General features: G+C 44.4%; 1 protein-coding gene across 2 annotated transcripts in view; it reads right to left on the bottom strand.

The window, feature by feature from the left end:
- Positions 1–26308, bottom strand: part of ARNTL2 (aryl hydrocarbon receptor nuclear translocator like 2) — a 190119-nt gene that overhangs the window by 20405 nt on the left and 143406 nt on the right. The window contains exons 11-13 of one of the 2 annotated variants that reach the window (XM_030214207.1): positions 25957–26015; positions 24335–24443; positions 2141–2273 (exon numbers count right to left, since the gene is read on the bottom strand). In XM_030214207.1, coding sequence (XP_030070067.1) covers positions 2174–2273; positions 24335–24443; positions 25957–26015 — 268 coding nt within the window. In that variant the 3' untranslated portion in view covers positions 2141–2173. The remainder of the gene's footprint in view (positions 1–2140; positions 2274–24334; positions 24444–25956; positions 26016–26308) is intronic. The other variant, XM_030214205.1, reaches the window with a different exon arrangement.

A 26308-nucleotide genomic window follows, 5' to 3' on the forward strand; every position in this document is an offset into this window, starting at 1 on the left:
ACAACTTCCCTATGAGGAAAGGATAATGCGGCTAGGGCTCTTCAGCTTGGAGAAAAGGCGGCTGAGGGGAGATATGATAGAGGTCTATAAAATGAGTGGAGTTGAACGGGTAGATGTGAAGCGTCTGTTTATGCGTTCCAAAAATACTAGGACTAGGGGGCATGCGATGAAGCTACAATGTAGTAAATTTAAAACAAATCAGAGAAAAGTTTTCTTCACTCAACGTGTAATTAAACTCAAATTTGTTGCCAGAGAATGTGGTAAAGGTGGTTAGCTTAGCAGAGTTTTAAAAAGGTTTGGACGGCTTCCTAAAGGAAAAGTCCATAGACCATTATTAAATGGACTTGGGAAAAATCCACTGTTTCTGGATAAGCAGTATAAAATGTTTTGTACTTTTTTGGGATCTTGCCAGGTATTTGTGGCCTGGATTGGCCACTGTTGGAAACAGGATGCTGGGCTTGATGGACCTTTGGTCTTTCCCAGTATGGCAATACTTATGTACTTTCTCACTGCTCCAGCATCAATGTCCTTCTCAAACTACCACCCACCATCTGCCCCCTTATTCTGGCCCCAGGACTCCCCAAATTAGCCCCTCTCTCAACTCAACCCCCAGCCCTAGCCCCCATATCCCATCTCAAATATCTGCTCGTCAGCCCCCTACTCTCAGCCCCTGTATCAGACCCTTCTTCCAAAACCAGGCCCCATCTCTCAACTCAACCTCAATCACCAGTATCTGCCAGTCAGCCCCCTTCTCCCATCCCCTGCATCCAGTCCTAGCATCAGGCCATTCCCCAACTCAACTCCCAGCATTGCCAGAATCAGTCCTCCTCCTATTCCTATTCTCCTAACCCTAGAATTGGACTTTCCCAAAAGGGAAAGGAAAAGGGAATGAGATTTGATATACCACCTTTCTGTGGTCACAATCAAAGCACTTAAATAATATATATAGGTACTTAATTTGTACCTGGGGCAATGGAGGGTTAAGTGACTTTCCCAGAGAATCAAATCTAGTTCCCCTGGCTCTAAGGCCACTGAACTAACCATTAGGCTACTCCACCACTCAAAATGAATTTGCTTCAACAAATTCAACATCCGAACACCCAAATCCCAATATAGGGCCCTTTCTATATCTGCTAGTACCAGCCTCCTCGTCACTTTCACTCCTCCCCCCCCCCCCCAATCCAGTATCTCTTCTCTGTCTCTCTCTATTCCCTCTTTCTTCTGTGTCTAACAGCAACTCTCAATTGTTCTTCTGTCCTCTCCTCCAAATGGTCCAACATTCTCATTCCCCCCTCCCAAATGGTCTAGCATCTCCACCTCTCTCCCCTCCCTGTCCAACATCTCTTCCTCTGTCTCCCTATTGCATCCTTTCCCCTGTCCAATATCTTTCTTCTCTCTTTAATGGCCCAGCATCTTTTCTCCCCTCCCTTTTCTCCAGAAATACCACAGCAAAGCACTTATCTCCCTCCCACCCCACACCTCTCATACACCTTAAACCTTCCTGCTACGTCTGTGTTATGCTTAGAAAGCAACAGGCCGCAGAGTCTCCCACTCAAGAGCGTTGCAAGGCACTGCCACATCCTTCGCACACAGCAAAAGAAAGTATGTGTCAAAGGGGGAGTGTATCTTGCAACGTGCTCGAGTGGGAGGCTCCACAGTGCATTGCCTTGATTTTGGGGCATGACACGGATGTGGCAGGAAGGTCTGATGGAACAGTTATTTGGGGGAGGGAGAAAATTGAGACAAGAACATGCTGCACTGTGTAAGAGGTATGGAAGGAGATGGGGGCAAGATGGAGGCAGGGAGGCTCTACCCTAGTAAGATAGTACCAACATGGTCTGTGCAGATAGTGTCACTAAATGTTGCTGAATATCTGTGCAGGACAGAGCCAGTGCAAGTTAACCAGGTAGGAGCCGCTCTTACCTGGCTAATTCATGCTGAATGTTGACCACCAAAATACTAAAATCAGGGTGATCACAGAATCTGGTAAGCATAGCAAGATCCTTAGATGAAAACTCAGGAGTGCATTATTTCATTAACCTTTTATCTATAGTTTGGTTTTAAGAAACTCAAATTTAGCTGTAATGAAAAAAAGTGTTTACATGTGCTACAGTGTGATGTATACTTTTAAAAATCATACCTTCAGAAGGAAAATATTTTTTCTATTCCTTGGTTAAAAGATGTCAGGATTACTCAGCCCCCTCCTCAGTTTCTGATGGGACCCAAAAGGGGGAAGTGTTTTTTCAGCAGCTCTCTGATGAGGCCTAGCAGTACTTGTACAGCAATCACAAGAATTAGAAAGCAAAGTTACTTATCTGTAACAAATATCATCTGAGGACAGCAGGGTAATTGGCCACAATAAGTAGGTGACATCTTTAGACAGAATTGATGTGAGATAGTCTCAGAGAAAATTCTGTAGAAGACTAAAATGACTTTCAAGGACATATGTGAGATGATCTGCTTCATGGAGCTTCCGAAATCTTATATATAATTGATAATATGAAAAGCTCTAAAAGGGAAAGGAGGAAATGTGTGGCCAATTACCCTGCAGTTCTCAAAGAATACATGTTACAAGTAATAAACTTGTCCAAAGACAGGCAGGATGAACCAGTCACACAGAATTCCTGACCAAAGGTTGCCTTCCAACAAGAAGGGATTAAAAATAAGACATCCCATGAGATGAAATAATAATTTTGTTGACTAAACTTTGTATTTTGACCTTTTCCTTTTAACCTATTAGCCAAAAAGAAGAAAATATTACATCAAAGAGAGAAGAGTGCTGAATGCTATCCCTCAGAGGCCATGGAAAACAGACTAGCCAATTCACTGTCATGCTGGGAGTCTGTCTAAATATTTATAGTCATTTGATATGCCATCTTTTTCAAGGCTAAGGCACAAAGATTGCATACAAAGCAAAATATGTTTAGTTCATGAGAGCTGCATGCAAAAAATACAAAAGAATATTAAGGGTGAGAAATATGCGAGGTACGAGAACAGGGGAGCAAAGAGACTGATACCTATAGAGCCTTAATGAGAACAGTGTCTCTACGAGGCGAGGGCAGTGCTTCTCAACCAGTGTGCAATAGGAACTTCCTGGTCTGCCGCACAAGCCTCTGCCCTTCCTCCACTGTCTTCTCCGATGCAGATGCATTAACAGCCTGATTCACATACACCGACCATTGCAGAGCTGCTGCCAATTGAGAGGTCATCTATTACTGCTAAAGTTGACTATGCTGACCAAGTCTCCTAACAGCTGCTGCTGTGGATGCCAACTCAGGAAAATCATCTCTCTCACCACTGCCATGGCTGACTTATGGGGGCCCCCTCCACTACTACTGCTGCTGACATACTGAACACCCCACACTGGATAAGTATGTACATGCTTTGTGGACATTTAAGGAATGCCTAATGTACGATGAAGGTTCCATTGATTCTACCACTTATCCCTCATGGGAGATCCTGGTAAGAAGGGATAGAACTGAGCACATTAAAAATTGTAAAAAAATATATTTGTAATGATTGCAAGCTAAGGTGATACATAATACGCAAGTAATTGACTTAGCAGTATTTAATTGATGTACTTCCAGATTTATATTCATTGATATTAAATGGGCTGCCATATTTTGTGCATTGCTGAAGGGTTAGAAGGACAAGTTTGCCTTTTTGCGGATGACAAGAAGATGCGGATACCTTGGAGGGAGTAGAAACCATAAGAAGGGAACTCCAAATGTTGGAAAAATAGTCAAGGCTCTAGCAGTTAAAATTTAATGCGAAGAAGTGCAGAGGTATGCGCTTAGGGTGCAGAAATCCAAAAGAGATATACCAGATAGGAGGGATGAGATTGGTAAGCTCAGCTCAGGAGAGAGACCTGGGGGTGATGGTGTCCAAAGATCTCAAGGTGTCAAAACAATGCAACAAGGCGCTGACGGCATCCAGAAGGATGCTAGGCTGCATAGAGAGGGGTATAACCAGCAGAAGAAAGGAGGTATTGAATCCCCTGTATAAGTCAATGGTGAGGCCCACTTGGAGTATTGTGTTCAGTTTTGGAGGCCATATCTTGCTAAAGATGTAAAAAGACTTGAAACGGTTCAGAGAAAAACAAAAATAAAAAATGGTATGGGGTTTGTGTAGAAAGACTTGCTGACCTGAACATGTATACCCCGGAAGAAAGGAGAAACTGGGGCAATATGATACAGATGTTCAAATATTTGAAAGATATAAATCTGCAGACATTTTCCAGAGATGGGAAGGTGGTAGAACTAGAGGACATGAATTGAGGTTGAAAGGAGGCCAACTCAGCAATAATGTCAGGAAGTATTTCTTCACTGAGAGGGTGGTGGGTACCTGGAATATCTTTCCATGAGAGGTGGTGGAGATGCAAACGGTAAAGGAATTCAAAAATGGATCCAAAGAAGCTTAGCAACACTGCTAATTAGGAAGCAAAGCCGGTGCTGGGCAAGACTGCTACAGTCTGGGCTCTGATCATGGCTGAATAGATTTTGATGGGCTGCAGTGGAGCTTTTCAGGGGCTTCAACAATTTCAGAAATTTAGAACAAGGACAGTGCCAGGCAGACTTCTACAGTCTGTGCTCTGAAAACTGCAGGGACAAATCAAGATCAAGAATACATATGGAATGAATTTTTCTTGTTGGGAAGACTGGACGAACTGTACAGGTCTTTATCTGCCGTCATCTACTACGTTACTATGTTGTAATGTTTGTAATGTCCTTAATACTGTGTTTACAGCCCACATGAATACTGTTACAATAATCAGTGTGTGCCAAGATCATTGCTTGATCAGTCAGTTGAAATAATTACAGTTCAAAATTAGATCTAATTCTTCTAAGTTTCCATAACAATTTAAACACCTTCGAAGTGACCACTCATCATGCCTGTTTAAAAGTGAGAAAATTATCAAATATAATGCCTAGTATTTTAAGTTGTGTCTTCAAAACATATTTAGTATCATTAACATAGAAGACACACCATGAGGCATATTTTCAAAGCACTTAGCCTTCCAAAGTTCCATAGAAACATATGGAACTTTGGAAGGCTGCTTTGAAAATATCCCACCATTATCTCTATTCCACAGATTTGCATTTTCTCTTCTCTATTTCCCATGGCTCTACCACATACACTCTTCTTGATGTTACTCCCCTTGAATTTACTCCCAATCTCAAAACCACTACATAACTCTACTTTTGTCATTTCACCATCCTATTTGTCTTCTACCCTCTCCTCTACTGCTGTCTCCCACACACATGACCTATTTCTCTCTAACATTTTGCATCTTCTTGCTTTGATACTTGGCTTTTCCCTGAATAATCTGCTTCAGTTACTACCCTCTTTTATGGAGGTCACCTTTTCTCCTGCACACTGTGCCTGGTTAACCACGGTGGTGGTATCAGGCTGCTACTCTCCCCCTTCTTGTAGGTTTCAACACTTTCTTCCATCCGTCTTTCTTTCTCTAGTCACTACACTACCTCTCCAGGTAGTCATCATTTATCAGCCTCCTAATAAGCCCCTCTCTTTCTTTCTCACCGATTCCTGGCTTTCCTTCTTCCTTGAACCATTTTCCCCTTCCCTCATTACTAGGGATGTTAACATTCATGATAATGATCCCTCTGACTCTTATGCCTTAAAAGATTTCTTGCTTTAACCTTAGTCAACCTCCAGATATGCTCTACTATCCCGCCACTGCCTCAAACTTTAATTTTTTTCTCTAACTGCTCACTCTCAAACTTTTTCACCTCAGTTCTTCCACATCTGATACCTTTCACACATCCCTCCTCCCCCACAGACTCATCCAATCACCACCAATATGCAGTATTTAGAAGTCTTCGGTTTATTGACCATTGCACACTCTCCACCACTGTCATCTCTCTCATCTCATGCACTATGTTAACCAAGTCAGTCACCATGTAGTCTTCTCCTATAACACTATACTATTTTGGACACTGTCATTCCTCCCATTCCCCGACCTGTTAGGCAAACCAAACCCTTCCCTTGTCTAACCTACAGAATCTGCTAACTACATTTCTTCCACCTTGCTGAAGGTGCTTTTAAATCTTAACCCTTTAATTGCCTAATACCCATGTTCCTTTAATTATTCTAATCTCTTATTTGCCCAATTTATCTATCTTGAACAGACTGAAAGCTCTGCCAAGCAGGGATTACCTCTTACATATTTGTGTATAGTGTGATGTTTGTCTAGTAGCACTATACAAATAAGTAGTGGTAGCAGGGCAGAAAAAAAATCTGCTGGCTGAATTTTAAAATCTCAGTTATTTTGTGTTATACTCTTCTGATAAATCTCTACACCTATCTAATTATATTTTAGGCTTAATACTATCCATTTTATGATTTAATACATTTCATGTACCATCTTTCACAGAAGTGTCAAATTTTAGTTAAAAATACATTTTTCTGACCTTTCATGGTCAGGTGACCAGTGGTCAACAACTAGCAATGAATTTGTGAGACTTGATTTGGTGTGCCACAAAAGGATCAAGAAAATTTGCAACGATAAAGGGGTAAGGAACATTGGGCAAGGAGAAAGATCTGGCCAGAATTTTTTAAAATAGAAAATAAGGCAATATGTTTCTGTGCACAGCTCAAATTGTATTTTGTTCTACATCATGGGTAAAAAAGCAGTTAAAAACGCAAAGTATGTTAGTTGCACTGATATGAGTGGAGGAGTGGCCTAGTGGTTAGGGTGGTGGACTTTGGTCCTGGGGAACTGAGGAACTGAGTTTGATTCCCACTTCAGGCACAGGCAGCTCCTTGTGACTCTGGGAAAGTCACTTAACCCTCCATTGCCCCAGGTACAAATAAGTACCTGTATACAATATGTAAGCCGCATTGAGCCTGCCATGAGCGGGAAAGCGCGGGGTACAAATTTAACAAAAATAAAAAATAAAATGAGTCTTAGGGAATGGCAAAGGGGCTTGTTGGAAGGCCCAAAGTTCCCTCGAGGTGTAGATATGCAGTAGGGTAGAAACACAGAAAAATGATGGCAGATAAGGATCAAATGGCCCATCCAGTGTGCCCATCCTCAGCAACCACTATCTCCCTCTTTCCCTAAGAGATCCCATGTGCCTGTCCCACGCTTTCTTAAATTCAGACACTGTCCTTGTCTCCACCATCTCCACCGGGAGGCTATTCCACGTTTCCACCACACTCTCCGTGAAAAAGTCAGTGGCGTAGGAAGGGGGGGCGGTCCGCCCCGGGTGCACGCCGCTGGGGGAGTGTCGGCTCTGCTGGTTCTCTGCTCCCTCTGCCCCGGAACATCGCCGCTTTCCGATGTAAGTATGCGCTCCGGGGGGGAGGGGGGGGGGAAAGGGTACGCCGTGCTGCACCCGGGGGGGGGGGGGGTGTGCAGCGGCAATCCGCCCCGGGTGTCAGCTGCCCTCGCTACGGCACTGGAAAAAGTATTTTCTTATATTACTCCTGAGCCTACAACCTCTTAACTTCATCCCATGCCCTCCCATTCCAAAGTTTTCCTTTTGAAAAAGGCTTAAATCCTGTATATTAATGCCACAGAGGTATTTATATGTCTCTAACATATCCCCTCTCTCCTGCCTTTCTTCCAGAGTATACATATTGAGGTCTATAAGTCTGTCCCCATACCCTCTATGACAGAGACCACTGACCAATTTTGTAGCTGCCCTCTGGACAGACTCCATCCTGTTTATATTTTTTTGTAGGCGCAGTCTCCAGAATTGCACACAGTATTCTAAATGGGGCCTCACCAGAGACTTATACAAGGGCACTATCACCTCTTTTTTCTTGCCAGCTATTCCTCTCCCTATGCACCTGAGCATCCTTCTGGCTTGGACTGTCACCTTTTCTACCTGTTTGTCCAACTTAAGATCATCAAATATGATCACCCCCAAATCCCACTTTTCTCTTGTACACAGTACTTCTTCACCCCCTATACCAATGTTTCCCAAGTCCAGTACCCCCTTGCCAGTCAGGTTTTCAGGATATCCACAATGAATATGCATGAACTTGATTTGCATACACTGCCTCCTTTATATATGAAAACTAGCCGTTAAGCCCGTAACAACGGGCTAGTTTTTTGTTTTCCTATGGCCTCCCCCCCCCCCACCAACCCTCTCTCCCCTGCCCTCCCACCAGCGTCTGTTTCCCTCAGTTCTGCCCCCTCCTTCCCTCCCTGCTCCCTCCTCCTCCGATTTCCACACCCATGTCCAAGCCCTCCTCCCTATTGGGCTGTACTGCTGGTGGAGGCGGGGCTTGGACTTCTACCTCTCAGCGTTCCAACTCTACTGCGCATTTGCAGGTGAGTCGGTCACTTGCCGTTTATATGTTTGATCTCTTTCATGCGTATTCATTATGGATATCCTGAAAACTGATTGGCAAGGAATACTCCAGGACCGAACTTGGGAAACACTGCCCTATAGCATTCCCTTGGATCTTTGAAGCTCAAGTACATTACCCTGCATTTTTTTAGCATTAAATCTTAGTTGCCAATTTATGAACCATTCTTCAAGTTTTGCTAGATCTATCCTCATCCTATCTACACCCTCCGGGGAGTCCACTCTATACCAGAGTTTGGTATCACCTGCAGAAAGACAAACCTCACTGGGCAATCCTTCCACAATATCACTCACAAAAATATTAAAAAGAGCCGGCCCAAGGACAGATCCCTGCAGACCACCACTAATAACATCCTTTTTCTTGAAGTAAACACCGTTTACCACTACCCTCTGTCTCCCATTTAACCAGTTTTTAATCCAGTCAGTCACTTTAGGACCATACCAAAAGCACTCAATTTACTTATCAGTCACCTGAGCGGAACCGCATCAAAGGCTTTGCTAAATTCCTAGTACATTACATCTAGCGTCCTTCCCATGTCCAACTGTTTGGTCACCCAGTCAAAGAAATCAATCAAATTTGCCTAATTGATTAAGATGGGATAGATACTCGGGACATGATTGATTCAGATATCTGAAGACAAAACAAAATGTTTTCAAATGTATCCTACTCTAAAACCAGGAGTCAGGGTAGCTTCTACAGAATTTGTTTCCCAGATCAGAGAACTTGGCATTTACCATCAATTTAGGTCGCTCAGAACGCCTCTGGTGCCGAACTAAGTCCTCATTTGACCGCTCTTGCTATTTGTCCCTTCTACGCCTCCACCAGGGTCAACAATGTCATACCAGACACCAATTTCAGGCCTCTAATCACACACAAAAAACTGTTTAGGATGGTCTCCCAATGTTCTAACTCTAGTCCTTCCTTTTCTTACCCTGCTAACTTCTCTGCTGATGACTTTGCTACCCATTTCCTAGAAAAGACTACCTCTCTCTGCTCTTTTTTCCCTTCCTCCCCCCTCCTCCCAGTCCCACCCTCTTGTATTCTACTCCTATGTCTAACTCTCCTGTTCCTGCCTTACATTCCCACTCCTGGTATCAATTCAATCTCCCTTCCCTAAGCATTGATGCTATTGTAATTTCTATGCCTTTGACTCAATAAAGATATATATTTTTTAATGCTACAATACAACCTGTTCTCTTGATCTTCTTCTTTCCTCCTGGATTGGTCTTAATTGTCATGGTCTTCTTCCTTATGATCACCAATAGTATGTCGTCAAGGTTTGTTCCCCCCTTTGGAAGACCGCTGTTGTTAAACTGGTCTTAAAGCCCTCCTTGACCCTTCCATCCCCTCTAATTACAGGTCCATTTCCAGTCTCCTTTTCCTTTCTAAGCCTACCGAGAAAATAGTTCTTGACCAATTTTCTCAGACACTGAATCTTATTTCTTCCTTCACTCTTTCCAATCTGTGTTCCGTAGTAGTCATTCCACTGAAACAATTATTGTTTCTCTCCTCAATGGCTGAACTAGTAGCTGGCTGAACTAGAAGCCTGCCTTTAAACACATATGAACCCTGTAAGATTTCTATTATTATTTTTAAAATGATAAATTATATTGTTTCATGTTAATGTGATATTGCCAATTATTTATATGCGATATTTGTATTTGGCAAAAAATAGCTATTTGGTACAGCTCTACTTTTCCTTCTAACCTTTCACAAAATTGTTGAAAGATATTGAACAAAACCAATCCCAGGACCCGTGCTTTAAGCATTGCACTATTCACACCAAGCAAATTCAGTCTACCACTACTCTCCGTTATCTGTCACTCAACTGAATTCTACTGAAGTTCGCAACATTGTAACCTATTCCCAGGTTCCTCAGTTTATTCATGCTTTCCATGTGGAACAATATCAAACACTTTGCTAAATTCTAAGTAAACCAGATCTAGTGAATGTACTCTGTCTAGACACCCAATCAAAAAAAAAAAATCAGACAGATTTGACTGATACTGGCAGGTCTGATAAACCAAATTCCCTCAGATTTTGCAACCCAACAGATTATAGACTGTTGACTATTCTTTCCTTCAGTAGTAACCATTTCTTTTCCTACCACTATGACTAAAGCTGTCTTTCATCAATATCAAAAAGCCACACTTCCTCCCAAAGCCAGATTTAGGGCAGGGAATGTTCAGAGATCCAACATTCTGTAGTCTTAGAGCACAAGACTACTGCTAGGGGAGCCATTTTGAAGCCAGTGAGGCAGTGGACAAAGAAATGATATTAAAAGTCTGGTGTTTAAAAGGTTCAATTTTTTACCTTGCAAGTAAAGTGAAGGAATGCCAGATGGTTCAGATTATTAGAGTCTAGCTTGGCTAAGCCAAAGGTTAGAAAGGTCAGTGAGAAATGAAACTCTGTCCCTTGTGAATGATGAAGGCTAGCTCAACATTTGTATACTATTAGGCATATTGAATAGTTTTGCAAGCAGGCATGAGCCAGACATATGACATATTGTAGTTTAAGGAATAGGCTGAAATATTATTTAGAAGTGCTTAATATGTAGATATTCCTGATGTTTAGATTTGTTTTATAGGGAATTTGATTATGCTTATTTTAGAATATGTATTCTGTGTAGTTAATATGTAGGAAACCTTTTTAAATTCTGTATTACTCTTTGTCTGACTTTCTAAGCAAAACTGTAGTTGAAGAGATCAACATATGGTTTGACTTAGCCATAGTTCTGGCTGATTTGATGTATGGAGCTGATAGGTGAAAAGAGGTCAGGACTAGTCAGCTCTCTTCTCCTTGATTAATTATAGGTAAAATGTAGGAATGGTCTTGAAAGTAATAACTGATATGTATGCCATTAAGTAAGACTGGCCCTTGACCCCTTTAATGAATGCCAGAGTTTAGTTAGCAGTTAGTACTAGGAATATGAGAATAATAAATGTAAGAATATCCATTATCCTCTAAGTGAACCCAGGTTAAGCTATAGATGAGAAATCAATCATAATAACATGTAGGAGTTCTGGAGCCCAAATGTCTGGTGTAAGGGGCCCCAGGTCATAGGTCAGTTTAGGATGTCTGGAACCTATGTAACTGATATTTGTATAGAGCTGATTGGTTGAGGCAAGGTAATCAATCTATTCCTTAACCAATTGGAGAGTAAGGGGGCTAGGCTAGGCTAGATAGAACTGTATTTAAGTGGGAGAAGAAGCAGTTTACGTCAGAAGGAGCTCAGAAGAAAAAGAAGGACAGAAGGAACAGACAGAAGAAGGAGAAGACAGCATAAGAAGAGAAGCAGCTGAGACAGAAGCCACAAAGACACAGAGAGCTGAGAGAGAGACACAGAGAGCTGGGAGAGAGACAAAGAGAGCTGAGAAAGAGAAGAAGAGACTTAATGCTGATGTTCTACTTTGTTTGCTGGCAAATAAAGAAGATTTCTCTCTCATTCTGGTGTGCTGTCTGACTCCTGAAGTATCATAAATTCATGCATCAATTCCTGCAACAATTCTTGGTGGCAGCGGTGGGATCCTGAATCCTGCATTAATCCCAGCACCCAACTGACTGGAGAACATTCGCCGGGTATGTATTCTGTATTCTGTATTGTAATCCTAGCTAGGAAATTGTAAACCAGCCCCTCAAAAATTGGGGGAAGGAGAGTCTGATCAACTCTCAGCGAAGGCCCTAGTACCTTCTAGTCTAGTGGAGATTAGAAGCGAAAACGCTTAAGCTTATCTGTATCTGAGAAATCTGAAATTGTTGGGTGGGATTTTCTGTACTGAATGAATGTGTGATGCGTAAATGCTAAATGAGTGCGGACTTCTTATAGCTGCGTTTCCAATTAACGCGAGTTCAATTGGCCAGCAACGGAAGGAAGCGATTGTTGTCTGTCTACCATTTTGTTTCTGGATCTGTGGACCCCTTACCGCAAATCCAAAAAAATCCCCCCCCCCTCTTTGTGTGTTGTAACTGTAAGCATTATGGGAGGGAAATCGTCTAGACAAATTGATACTCCCCTAGATTGTATGCTTAAGAACTTCAAAAAAGGATTTTTAATTAATGACTATGGACAGACTTTAAGCTCAAGTACTTTAAGAACCTTGTGTGAAGTTGAGTGGCCATCTATGGGAGTGGGGTGGCCCCCTAGTGGCAGCTTAGATATTGAAGTAATCCGGAAGGTCTACAGCATAGTTGTAGGAGAACCAGAATATTCTGAACAACTCCCTTATATAGATTCCTGGGACAGTCTTGTGACTGACCCTCCCTCTTGGTTGAAAACTTATATGGGATCCCCAGTAAAATTCATGTTAGGCCGTGCTCAAAGAAAGATTAGAAAATCTAAACTAGAAGAGGGAAAGAGCCCTAGGAAGCCTACCACCCAATCGGTGGCTTCCGCCCCTACCCTGCCTGAGAAACCCATACTCTCTGATGACCCCTCAGACCTTGAGCCACCACCTTATGGCCCATTGTTGGGGTTCCGTGCCGCCCCTAGAGATCCACGCCGCCCAGCCCAAGCTTCTCCAGTACAGGCTTCTCCGGATAGTTCCTCCCCCACTGTGCGAACCCCACCACATCCTAGGTTGGACTTTTCAGCCAGTCTCTACCCTCCTCTGCCACATCCTTCCCTGTTAACCTCCGAAGACCCGCTTTGGGCTCCACTCCCTGATTCCTCAACTCCTGACAGCCCAGCCTCTCCCTCTAATACCCCTACCCACTCATCAGGGGCCCGGCATCCCTTTCAATGGACTGAATCACCTGTGACCACCTCTCAGTCTATGAGTACCCCTCCCCATCCCTCAGGGTTTCAACCTACCTCCCCTGAATGGGTTAGACCTGCTGCAATCACCTTTGAGCATGATAGGAGGGTAGCTCCTAGCTCTACCTCAGATTCCATTCCCACCTCCTCGAGAGTTCTGCCACTCCGTCAGGTAACTACCACTCGACCGGATCCTAATAATCAGGGTCAGGTTATACAGGCACAGGCCTACCAGTATGTACCCTTCACAACCACCGATCTCCTGAATTGGAAGACGCATTACCCCTCTTATACTGAAAAGCCTCAGGCAGTGGTGGACCTAGTGGCTAGCATTATGGCCACCCATAACCCAACCTGGACTGATTGTCAACAACTTCTCCTGACCCTCTTCACAACTGAGGAGAGGCGGAAGATTTTGCAAAAAGCTGAGGCCATCACGCGAGAGCGTGTCCCCGGGGGGACACAGGACCCAGAGGGATGGGTTAGAGCTCGGTTTCCTCGCGCAGCTCCAGTTTGGGATCCAAATAATGAGCAGCACTATGAACTGTTGTCTGGCTATTGCCGGGACTTGCTGGAAGGTATGAGGAAAGGCATAAAGAGGCCCATTAATCTGGCAAAGGTCTCTGAAATTCTCCAAGGGGCAACTGAATCCCCTGGGGCCTTTTTAGAGCGACTAATTGAAGCCTACAGAACATACACCCCATTTGATCCTGAAGCACTAGAAAACCAGAGAATGGTGAATAGTGCATTGGTGGCCCAGAGTATGCCAGATATCCGGAAGAAGTTGCAGCGTCAAGAGGGATTCGCAGGGATGAATACCACCCAGCTAATTGAGATCGCAACCAAGGTTTTCATTAATAGAGATCAGGAGGTGCGCCGAGAGGCTGACCGGAAGATGCAGAAGAAGGCCGACCTTTTAGCGGCAGCCATTACTAATTCCACCCTTAATCGAGGTCGACCTCTAGCTAATGGGAAGCCAAAGTGGGACCCCGGACCACCAGCCAGGCCCCGAGATTCCTTCAATCAATCCCGGCCAAGGGGGGAGAATCCCAGACCAAGATTGGAGAGGGATCAGTGTGCCTACTGTAAGGAAAGAGGGCACTGGAAAGATGAATGCCCCCAGAGGCGCCAGGGACTGAGAAGGGGACCAGGAGATCGAGGAAGCCGAGGCCGAGTTCGAGAGGGAAGATATGAGCCTCCTGAATCTGACATCATCGGGATAGCCGAGATGGCAGAATGGGACGAATAGGACAGACCGGGTTCCTACAAACTGGGCTCCCAGGAACCTATGGTCAAGTTAACTATAGGGAGCCACTCAATTCCATTCATGATTGATACAGGAGCTGAACATTCTGTTGTGACGGAGCGAGTAGCGCCTGTGTCTGGAAAAACTGTCCGAGTGGTGGGAGCCACGGGGGTGCAGAACCGGAGGCCCTTCCTGACAACCCGTAGATGCCAATTAGGCTCACACACAGTCACTCATGAATTCCTGTATATGCCAGACTGTCCAATCCCTTTGTTAGGTCGAGACCTGCTGTCCAAGCTTAGGGCCCAAATTTCCTTTGACTCTGATGGCCAGACTTCGGTCTCCTTTCGGCCCCCGATATCTAGCCCTAAGGGTATATTGAGTTTCTGCTGCCCTCTTGAAGAAGAATGGCGGCTGCATCAGTCACATGGCCAAGTTGACCTACCCCTGGCAGATAGCTTTCAGGTCAGAGGGGTATGGGCAGAAGATAATCCCCCAGGGTTGGCCCGAAATATTCCTCCTGTCCATGTAGACTTACTTCCAAATGCCCGGCCAATCCATCTTCGCCAATACCCAATTCCCAGAAAGGCTCTGGAAGGGATCCAAGCACACCTGAATCGTCTGTTATCCCATGGAATTATTCGACCTTGCCAGTCTCCATGGAATACGCCACTATTGCCAGTTCAGAAGCCAGGGACTGAGGACTACCGGCCAGTCCAAGACTTACGAGTGGTCAACAAATCTACTATCTCATTACACCCTGTAGTGCCTAATCCATATGTCCTGTTAGGATTGATACCTTCTGGAGCTACCCATTTCACGACACTAGACCTAAAAGATGCCTTCTTTTGTATTCGGGTGGCCCCCGCCAGTCAACTGCTTTTTGCCTTTCAATGGGAAAACCCAGTAACAGGAAGGAAGCTTCAGTATACATGGACCCGCCTGCCACAGGGGTTCAAGAATTCCCCCACTATTTTTGGGACTGCCCTAGGACAAGACCTTAAGACTTTTAAATCTGAGCCTTCCAGGCGAGTTTTACTCCAGTATGTAGATGACCTTCTGATTGCAGCAGTGACTCAGGAAGAGTGTTTTGAGGCTACCAGAGAATTGCTGGAGCTACTCTTGGATGCAGGCTATAAGGTCTCAAGCTCAAAGGCCCAACTTTGTCAGTCAGAAGTGAAGTATCTGGGCTTCTGTATTTCCCAGGGAAGTCGGAGACTGGATGTCAGTAGGAAGCAAGCAGTTGCTGCAATTCCTCAACCCAAGTCCAGAAGAGAAGTTAGGGAATTTCTGGGAGCAGCCGGATTCTGCAAAATTTGGATTCCAAATTTTGCACTGATGGCGAAACCCCTTTACCAAGCCACAAAGGGGGGTGAAAAGGAACCGTTTGAATGGGGACCTACAGCTCAACAATCCTTCATTGCCATAAAGAAAGCCCTACTCCAAGCCCCTGCGTTAGGCCTTCCTGATGTGGAGAAACCTTTCTCACTGTATGTCCATGAGCGACAGGGGGTTGCTCTGGGTGTGCTGACCCAGATGATGGGATCCTGGCAGAGGCCTGTTGCATACCTGTCTAAACAGCTGGATGGAGTGGCTAAAGGATGGCCAGCCTGCATGAGGGCCATTGCAGCAACAGCCTTACTGGTCCAGGAAGCTGATAAGCTGACCTTGGGGCAAGAACTGGTTGTTAAAGTCCCCCACGCAGTTCTTACCCTCATGGAGTATAAGGGCAACCACTGGTTTACAAATAACCGCATGGTTAAGTACCAAGCTAGCTTATGTGAGAATCCACGGATACATCTGGAAACAGTGGCTACATTCAATCCCGCCACTCTTTTGCCAGCATCTGAGGGACCACCGGATCATGATTGTATCCAAACCATGGATGAAGTGTACTCCAGTCGACCAGATCTTAAAGATGTTATGTGGAGGGACCCAGATGTAATTTATTTCACAGATGGAAGCAGTTACGTGGAGAACTCCAAGCGATTGGCAGGCTATGCTGTGGTGACAGAGGACAAGGTGATAGAAGCAAGAGCCCTGCCCCAAGGAACTTCAGCCCAGAAAGCAGAACTTGTGGCCCTCATACGAGCTCTGGAGCTAGCAGCAGGACTGGTAACCAACATTTATACTGATTCCAAGTATGCCTTCACAACTTTACACGCTCATGGAGCTTTGTATAAGGAAAAGGGACTCATAAATGCTGCAGGCCAACCTGTTAAGTATGGACCTGAAATACTTCAGCTGCTAGAGGCTGTGTGGGCCCCTAAGAAGGTAGCTGTTATTCATTGCAGGGGACACCAAAGGGTAGATACTCCAGTGGCCCGAGGGAACCGCCATGCTGATCGGGTGGCCAAGGAAGCTGCTCGAGGACCCCCAGCAAGTACTGTGACTCCCCTGTTCCAAATTCGACTGCAAGAATGGACGCCTATGTATACCCAAATGGAAGAGAAATGGGCTCAAGAGGAAGGTGCAGTAAGGAGACCTGATGGCTGGTTACATCTCCCTGATACTAGAGTTCTGGTGCCACGCCACCTAGCTTGGCCTGTAGTGTCTCAAGCTCATGACCTATCACACTTAGGGAAAACAGCATTAGCCCGCCTACTCAGTCGAGTAGTGGTGCTGGAAGGATTGGATAGTCTGGTTGCCACTGCCTCTGCCCGATGTACTCTCTGTGCCCAGAATAATGCTCGTCAGGGACCCCGTATTCCACCAGGAGTTCAGTCTAGAGGACTAACACCCTTTGAGTCTCTAGTTATAGACTTCACAGAAATGCCCAGGAGCGGTAGGCTCCGATACCTCTTGGTCATGGTCTGTACCTTTTCTGGGTGGGTGGAAGCATATCCTACAGTTACTGAGAAAGCCACAGAAGTAGCTCGAGCCCTCCTTAGGGATGTCATCCCCAGGTATGGATTGCCCCTTGCCATAGGTTCAGATAATGGTCCCGCCTTTGTTGAAGCCACACTTCAGGCCCTGTCCCGCGCATTGCGCATTACCTGGAAATTGCATTGTGCTTATCGTCCCCAGAGTTCAGGGCAGGTTGAGCGGGCAAACAGAACCTTGAAAAATAGCCTAGCAAAGATTTGTCAGGAAACCCAACTGAAATGGCCACAGGCACTGCCACTAGCCCTCTTCCGCCTCCGATGCACCCCAACTAAAGGAACAGCCCTCTCTCCCTTTGAAATTGTGTATGGGAAGCCCCCAGCCATTTTGCAGGGAATTAAGGGAGACATAGGGATTTTAGGGTCTGCCCAGGTGCAGGAGCAGGTAGCCCTCTTGGGCAAGATAATTTCTGAGCTTCAGTCTTATGTGAGAGAAATAAACCCTGTCCCCTTCCAGGCTCAGGTACATTCCTTCCTGCCAGGGGATAGAGTTTGGGTGAAAGACTGGAGGCTCCAGCCTTTGGGGCCCCGATGGAAAGGACCTTTTACTGTTTTGCTTTCTACCCCTACAGCTGTGAAGGTCGCAGGGATAACTCCATGGGTCCATTGGTCTCGAATTAAGTCTGCTGATCAGACTGAGCCCAGCACGGATCAGACGGAGCCTAAACCGTGGAGAGCAGAAAGTGATCCAGCGGAGCCATTGAAGTTGCGCTTGACCCGAACCAAAGAATCTACTAGCTGAAAAGAAGGGTCAACTGCATACTGCAGGAGCTGCTGAACTTCGGCTTCACACTGAGACTCTTTCTTGCCCAGATTCTGGATTTCTTGGAATTTGAGAGCTTGATCCTTGTCAGTTGAGGGTCTATCCCAACTGGTATAAGAACTCAAAGACTGAGAACATTATATGAGAGTAATCTGTGATTAGCACAGACTGTTGAAATATTATTGCTTAATTAGTTTGCTGTATTTGTTTTAGATTAGGAAGAAAGAAAATGTTAGTAGTTTGGATGCTTTTGTTGTTTTCTACTCCTTGCCTCCTTGTTCCTAAAACCCCAACTCGCTCCAACCTTTGGTTACACTCTGTCCAGGAACTAATTAGCCAGGCAAAGATTACTTCCCCTTGTATTGTGTGTTCCCGATTTTCTCCTTATACTACAGATGTCCCAGCTGTTCCTGTCCCTGTGCAGCTCCCAGCTCTTATACCTCCCTACTTTTCGAGTTCAGGTCCTTGGAGCCAGGATTATACTTGATGGTCCTTTTATAATGCTACTTCCCCTCCTGATTCTTCTCTAAGGCCAGTTTTTACGTCTCCCTATCCAGCTTCTGGAGTGTTTTGTTTAACAAGAGACATCTCAACTGTTCTTCCCATTCCCTGTAACTATACTAATGTTCTCCCAGAGAAGGAGGAACCTGTGTGGGTAGTTTCTCCAGGTACTCCTATGTGCCCTACTACCATACCTGCAGATTATGACCAAGGTGATTATCTGGCTCCTAACTATACTACTGAGAAGACTATAGTGTCCCATCCTATTTTCTACTTTCATAAGTCCCCGGGGTATGAAGGGGTTGCATCATATGAGCGGTCTGTTACAATTGGGGATTGGCACCTATGGTGTACAAAGTCTCCATTTCTTCTTCGTTCCCCCTGGGATAGGGGCTCGCATTATGGGCATCCTAATCTCCATCCTGTGCCTACATTTATTGGGAACTTTCGTCGCCCTCTCCTTGGTCATTACTGGCTCTGTGATAATGTCCTCCACATGATTCTTCCCCCCACATATGATTTTTGTGTAATGGTAACCTTGAATTATTTTCCTAAAGTTATTCCTCTTCTCAAACCACCATCCCCGCACCGCTCTAAGCGAGAGGCCTTGTCCTTACCCTCCTCCGTTGCCACAGAGGATGAGGCGATTGAATTAGCCCTCCAGTATATTAACTCTACTTATCCTCTGACTAAAAAGAGACTTGTAGCCCTTTCTGCTACGGCCTGGATTCCAATTGGGGGCCCGGTAGCGGGTATTACTGAACTAGGTATGGCTACCCGGAGACTTCAGTCTCTACTCCATGTTTTAGTTCATGAGCTGAATGTGGTAGTCAATGCATTGCAGGATCAAATTAATGAATTAAGTATAGTTTCTCGGTATAACCGTATGGGTCTTGATTATCTCTTTGCAGCCCAGGGTGGCCTCTGCACAGTGCTAAATTCTTCAGAGTGCTGTACCATTGTCATAAATAGGACGCATGTAGTTAGGCATGCCATGGATAAAGTCCTACAGTTGGCCAGCCTTAATGTGGAGGATTACCGAGGAGGATTAGACCTTACCTCCTGGTGGTGGTCATTGACCTCCTGGATACGTCCCTTGTTCATTTCCCTAATAGTCTTAGTTTTAGCAGGGTTGTTGTTTTGTTTCCTGGCCTCATGTGCTTCGGCAGTATGCCGTCGGACCTTAACAAGTAGGGTAATGGTGGTTCATAAGTCTATTCCTAGTTAGGACCACTATAATCTCCAGAGTTTGAGTAGTGAGACTTATCTCTGCATAAGCTGATTTTAGTCTCAAAGGGGGGAATGAGGCAGTGGACAAAGAAATGATATTAAAAGTCTGGTGTTTAAAAAGTTCAATTTTTTACCTTGCAAGTAAAGTGAAGGAATGCCAGATGGTTCAGATTATTAGAGTCTAGCTTGGCTAAGCCAAAGGTTAGAAAGGTCAGTGAGAAATGAAACTCTGTCCCTTGTGAATGATGAAGGCTAGCTCAACATTTGTATACTATTAGGCATATTGAATAGTTTTGCAAGCAGGCATGAGCCAGACATATGACATATTGTAGTTTAAGGAATAGGCTGAAATACTATTTAGAAGTGCTTAATATGTAGATATTCCTGATGTTTAGATTTGTTTTATAGGGAATTTGATTATGCTTATTTTAGAATATGTATTCTGTGTAGTTAATATGTAGGAAACCTTTTTAAATTCTGTATTACTCTTTGTCTGACTTTCTAAGCAAAACTGTAGTTGAAGAGATCAACATATGGTTTGACTTAGCCATAGTTCTGGCTGATTTGATGTATGGAGCTGAAGGGTGAAAAGAGGTCAGGACTAGTCAGCTCTCTTCTCCTTGATTAATTATAGGTAAAATGTAGGAATGGTCTTGAAAGTAATAACTGATATGTATGCCATTAAGTAAGACTGGCCCTTGACCTCTTTAATGAATGCCAGAGTTTAGTTAGCAGTTAGTACTAGGAATATGAGAATAATAAATGTAAGAATATCCATTATCCTCTAAGTGAACCCAGGTTAAGCTATAGATGAGAAATCAATCATAATAACATGTAGGAGTTCTGGAGCCCAAATGTCTGGTGTAAGGGGCCCCAGGTCATAGGTCAGTTTAGGATGTCTGGAACCTATGTAACTGATATTTGTATAGAGCTGATTGGTTGAGGCAAGGTAATCAATCTATTCCTTAACCAATTGGAGAGTAAGGGGGCTAGGCTAGGCTAGATAGAACTGTATTTAAGTGGGAGAAGAAGCAGTTTACGTCAGAAGGAGCTCAGAAGAAAAAGAAGGACAGAAGGAACAGACAGAAGAAGGAGAAGACAGCATAAGAAGAGAAGCAGCTGAGACAGAAGCCACAAAGACACAGAGAGCTGAGAGAGAGACACAGAGAGCTGGGAGAGAGACAAAGAGAGCTGAGAAAGAGAAGAAGAGACTTAATGCTGATGTTCTACTTTGTTTGCTGGCAAATAAAGAAGATTTCTCTCTCATTCTGGTGTGCTGTCTGACTCCTGAAGTATCATAAATTCATGCATCAATTCCTGCAACACCAGTATATGGACTGACCAGGAGCAACTGGGCACTGCTCCTGCCTGAAGACCCCCTCTGGATCCCCAAGATCCTTCCCACAGACCACCAGTGATTTTAAAGGTAGCCTCTATGGGAGGCAGGGCCACTGGGGGGGGAGGCAGGAGGGCAAAATTCCCCGGGCCCAGGGTCTCTCTCTCCTGCTCCTGACAAGACCCGGGCGATCGCGTTCTGACAGGAGCAGGAGAGAGAAAACTCCAGTGCTGGGCCCCCCCTTGGAGGCTGGGGAGGACCCGGAGGAGCAAACACAGCAGGCTGGCAAAGGTCCCACCAGCAGAAGAGATCGTCCTCCAGCGCTGCTCTTCTTCACACTGCAGCACTTCCTGCCAAGCGAATGCTTTTTCCCTCAAGCCGCACATGCTCAGTTTTAAAACCGAGCATGTGCAACATGAGAGAAAAAGCAGCCGCAGGGGCAGGCTATGCGGCAGAGTGAAGAAGAGCAGCTCTGGAGGAAACTTTATTTTGTTGGCGGGGCCTTAGCATCCCCACCAGCCAAGGTATTTACAGTAGCGGTGGGCGGGAGCAATGATCTTGAAAGGGGCGGTGGCCCTGCCCCGGGCCCAGTTCAGTCTCTCAGCAACCCTGATGGGGGGGGGAGCAGGACTTGTGCCAGGGCAGGGGCTTAAGTCAGTGGGGACCTGGAAGCCTAGGGGGAACCAGATATGCAGGCCCAGGAGCATCAGGCCGTGGCTTTGCAGCCCAATGCTCCCAGGCTGCGGGAATAACTGCTCACAAGCAGCATTAATCCCTTGCCCTGGGATCATGCAGGTTGCTGAATCCTGCGGGGCATCAAGGTATGATACAGGGTGAGCTTTTATTGCACCTTGATGAAGTCCCCTCTTACTACTATAACGCTCCCATCTTATATGTTTTAAGCTTGTAGCATTTGTATACAGACATTTTAAATGTGTTTTTTTGTTTGTATCTGTAGTCTGTTTAGCAAATTAAAGATTACAAATTATCCCTGTCAGCTATCTGTTCTTTCCTTAAAGACACCTGGTTAACTTTTGCCTTTATTGGAACCTCTCTATCAGGATGCCTTACTTCCCACTTTGATAGGATTTTTAAAAGATATCTTATTCTGACTCCCACACTCCTGAGAAACTTGTCTTTCCTCTGGGTTTTTAGTTTTAAAAACTGTTCCATCTACTTTTCAAATATCTGTGCTAGCAGCCTGGATCAGACCATGTACTACACATCTTATGGTTTTATCCATCCTATTTCATCATATTAGGCTGGTGATGCAAACACATCCCAAGTTCCTACCCAAGGAACAGCATCAGATTTCTACCTTAACCAGTAAACTGTCCTACCAATATTCTTTCCATGCACAATCTAGATTTTAAGAGAGCTACTGGAACAGACAAAAGCCCATATTTCTAACTAGATAGCAGGTTGCATCTAATTTTGTTCTGCCCAAAGAGGTTTGATAAGACATCAAGGTCCACTGAGTCAGAGCCATTGCTGCATCAGTAACTCCTCTAAAACTGAGATCTATTGATGTGCTCTCCAAGGCTGCAATAAGCAATTCTTTTCACATACTTATGTCCCACTATTGTTTAGACCAGTTATTCTCAACCCTGTTTCAGGCGCACGCCTAGCCAGTCAGGTTTTATTGATTACCATAGAGAATATGCATGAGATACATTTGCATATACTGGAGATCCACTGCATGCAAATGCATTTTACGTATATTCATTGTGGCAATCCTAAAAACCCAGTCAGCTAGGTATACTTTAGGAAGACATTTGTGACATACTGTTTTGGACACTATCCGACAGGGTGTCTCTGAACAATAGAATTCTACTCATTCCTCCATTATATTATTTCAATTGTTTCTGTATAAATAAGCAAAAAACAAAAACAAGAGCAAACCACATGTTCTTTGCCCATAGCAATCTGTTGTTGTTGCAACATCCTCTTTTATTGGAATGCAACTTTTATTTAGGGATTACCAGTTGCTTGGCTAATTCATCCTGCTTGTCTACGGAGAAAACAGAAGTAAAAATGTAGTGGCAGTATATCCAGTTAAAGATAGCCATATTATATTTGGTTATCAGTTAAGTGAGGGCTTTTGAAACCACTTGACCAAATTTAACTGAATACTTATCTGGTTAACTTACATATCAGAACTAGATGGTTAAGCCACACCCTAGTTCCATTATACTCATCTGAGGGCTACAGCTTTTGAAAAACACAATTTATCCTGTTAACTACCAAAGTTAGCTGGATAAATGTTTGAATATCAACCCCAAAGCTGCTTACTTGTAACAACTCTTATCTGTGGAAGGGGTTGTCAGCCATGTATAACCTTCCACCTCTTCTCTGGAATTAGCTTTAGACTGATATAGGGACTGTGGAGGGGGGGCCCTGTGTGATGGCAGCAAATCTGGAAGTCTGGTCTGCAGCAGCACCACCAGATGAGGTCACTCACCTATGTGGCTGAATATCCTGTCCATTTATTAAAGTGAGCAACCTTGATGTACTTCAATTTTAGAGTTAACAGATTACACAATTCCACTTCATTAAAGAAGATTAAGGCAAACTGCACTATTTCATAAGATCAATGAGCTGGTATTAAACATAAAAAATATTGTTAATGATTCACAATGCGACACAATCATTATGTTGTAAAACACATAAAAATAGAAATTTGTGTTAAAAAATATAATAGTAAAAAAAAAGTATCATAGACAAAAAATGAGCAAGGATACCGAATTGTGAACAGCCTGTTCATCAGTGGCATAGGAAGGGGGGGAGGGGCGGTCCGTCCCGGGTGCACACGCTGGGGGGGGGGGGGGGGGGGGGGGGTCCAGCCCCGCTGGTTTCCTGCTCTCTATACCCCGGAACAGGTTACTTCCTGTTCCGGGGCAGAGAGAGCAGGGAACCAGCGGAGCCGACCCAGTTCTGAGCGACGTGCACTCGGGGCAGATCAGCCCTCCCACCCGTCCCCTGCAAGTAAGAATGCGCCGCGGAGGGGGGGTGCGTGCCGTGCTGCACTGCACCCGGGGGGGGGGGGTGCGCAGCGGCTACCCGCCCCGGGTGTCAGCCAGCCTTGCTACTGCACTGCTGTTCATTATTTGTTGAACCCAAATAAAAGTTATTTCCATTTTAAATAAGAAACAAGAACAATTTTATTTTTCATCAAATAAAGGATTATGATTTTCATCACATACCACATTAAAAAAAATTTAACCAATTCAGAATACATTATTTTTGGACTAGGTGTTAAAATCAAGAGCAGTCAAATTGTTACCTTGGTAAATCTTGAATTTCATTTGCAATCTTTGTTCCAATGCTTCCAGCACCAAGAACTGTTCCACTAGACATTCCAGGAGCACTAAGAAAAGATCTTTGAGAAGTATCTAAAACAATGATATTAGAAACTTAAGTTACGCAGGCTTGTATATCGTTAGAATATTTTCATGACACTTCAGAAGTGGAACATGAAGAGAAAAGAATGACAACCCAACTTTCATCAGCCTGAAAATTAACATTTGTTATTAAATAAAAGCTTTTTATAAGCTCTATAGACTGGGAAAGTGGGGGTTAAAGTAATGAAAGAGAGGTCTGATCACTAAAGTTGATTTATACCAATTATCAGAATCTACTGTAAAGTATATTGATTCTGAATTAAAAAGTGAACATGTATTTCCATCTTAATTAAAGATAGATAAGTTCTACTCTGGCTCGTTGCCTGGTCAAGCAGTCCAGCAGGCACTGTAAGAAGAAGGGACTGAGCCTGCTTGAATGATGTGGCCTTCCTGAGTCATTCCCTCCCCCAACCCCTCCAGTAACATAGCTGCACTCCAATGGCTACAGAGGAACTCCAGAAGGATCCTGCCATTTAAAGGGGTACTAGTGCCCTATCTCTTGGGGACCCTTTTACTAAGCAGCAGTAAGCCCACCATGGGCTTACCGTGCTCAAATCTGGAGCTACTGTTGGCCCAGCATGCGGCATTTCCCACACTAAGAGAGATATTCAAAAAATATTTCCACAGGGGGTTACCCAGTGGTAATCAGGCAGCGCCGCATGCTACCCGGTTACCACCGGGTTAGCGCGGGAGCCCTTACTGCCACCTGAATGGGTGACGTCCCCACAAGGCCATGTATTTTTTCGACCTTTTTACCCACTGCAGTAAAAAGGGTCTTAGCACATGGCCCCTGCCACTAACAGAGGGCTCTTTTTATCGCAGCTTAACATAAGAGCCCCTTGATTAGGAACACTAACATCTCAGCTGGTTGCTCTCACTTTGATGACCCCAATCCAAGGCCAGCCCAACAGTACTGGATACCATCAGTGATCCTTCAGCCATAACCCCTCCCCACCCCCCACACACACACATGTTCAGCATCACCCCCACCTTTCCACCTGAGATGTCCAGCATATCTCCCCTTCCTTGCCTCTCCCTCCTACCCCCTGAGGTGTTCAGCACTCCTCTCCCTTCCTGAGGTGTTCAAAGGTTTACCTCCCTTCCCTATCATCTCAGGGTGGCACCAGTGCTGATGCAGCAGTCATTATGTCTTCTGTCTTCATAAGATTCATCATGCTCAAGGCCTGCTGGGTCTCACACCCTCTGTTTAGGAAAGAGCAGGACTTGAGCATTCACAGATGGTCAAGGACCTGAGCCAGCCATGACAAATGTTTTATAGACACCTTGACTGCCACATCCAAGTTGACCCATAAATTGTGCTATCCTAGGTGGATAATTAGTCCATCTAGTGGACAGGCTACCTCTCTCTGGTTTTACCCATAACAAGAAAAGAATACTCATGTATGGAAAAACACATTTAGAAGGAATATGACTCAAAAGCATTCTAAGCGTTTAATTTTTGGGAAGCCCCCATTATAAATATAAATATATTATCTATATTTACCTTCTGATGACTGGGACCCACAAGCAAGTAATGCATCTTCCTTGCATTCACTATGTCCTCTGAAAGTAAAAACAATTAAAAAAATAATATTATTAAGTATATGTTAGTTTTGGCTTTTTCTTCCCTGAAAAGAAGGAGAATTTGAAGATTCAGAGATGCTATGTGGCCTAGGCCTACTCTGAAAAACAAATGAAAAGCAAACTACTGTTCAACCTGCAAAAGACCTATGCCTAGTACCAAAAGGAAGAGAAAGAGATATCATAGGATATTAACAGGGATCACTTTTTGCTTGCAATATCAACTTGTCAAATGTGGAAAGTCATGTTTTCTTTCCAGTACATATAAAGTTATT

Source organism: Microcaecilia unicolor, chromosome 9 (genome assembly GCF_901765095.1).
Source record: "Microcaecilia unicolor chromosome 9, aMicUni1.1, whole genome shotgun sequence".
In the NCBI taxonomy this organism is placed as follows: domain Eukaryota; kingdom Metazoa; phylum Chordata; class Amphibia; order Gymnophiona; family Siphonopidae; genus Microcaecilia; species Microcaecilia unicolor.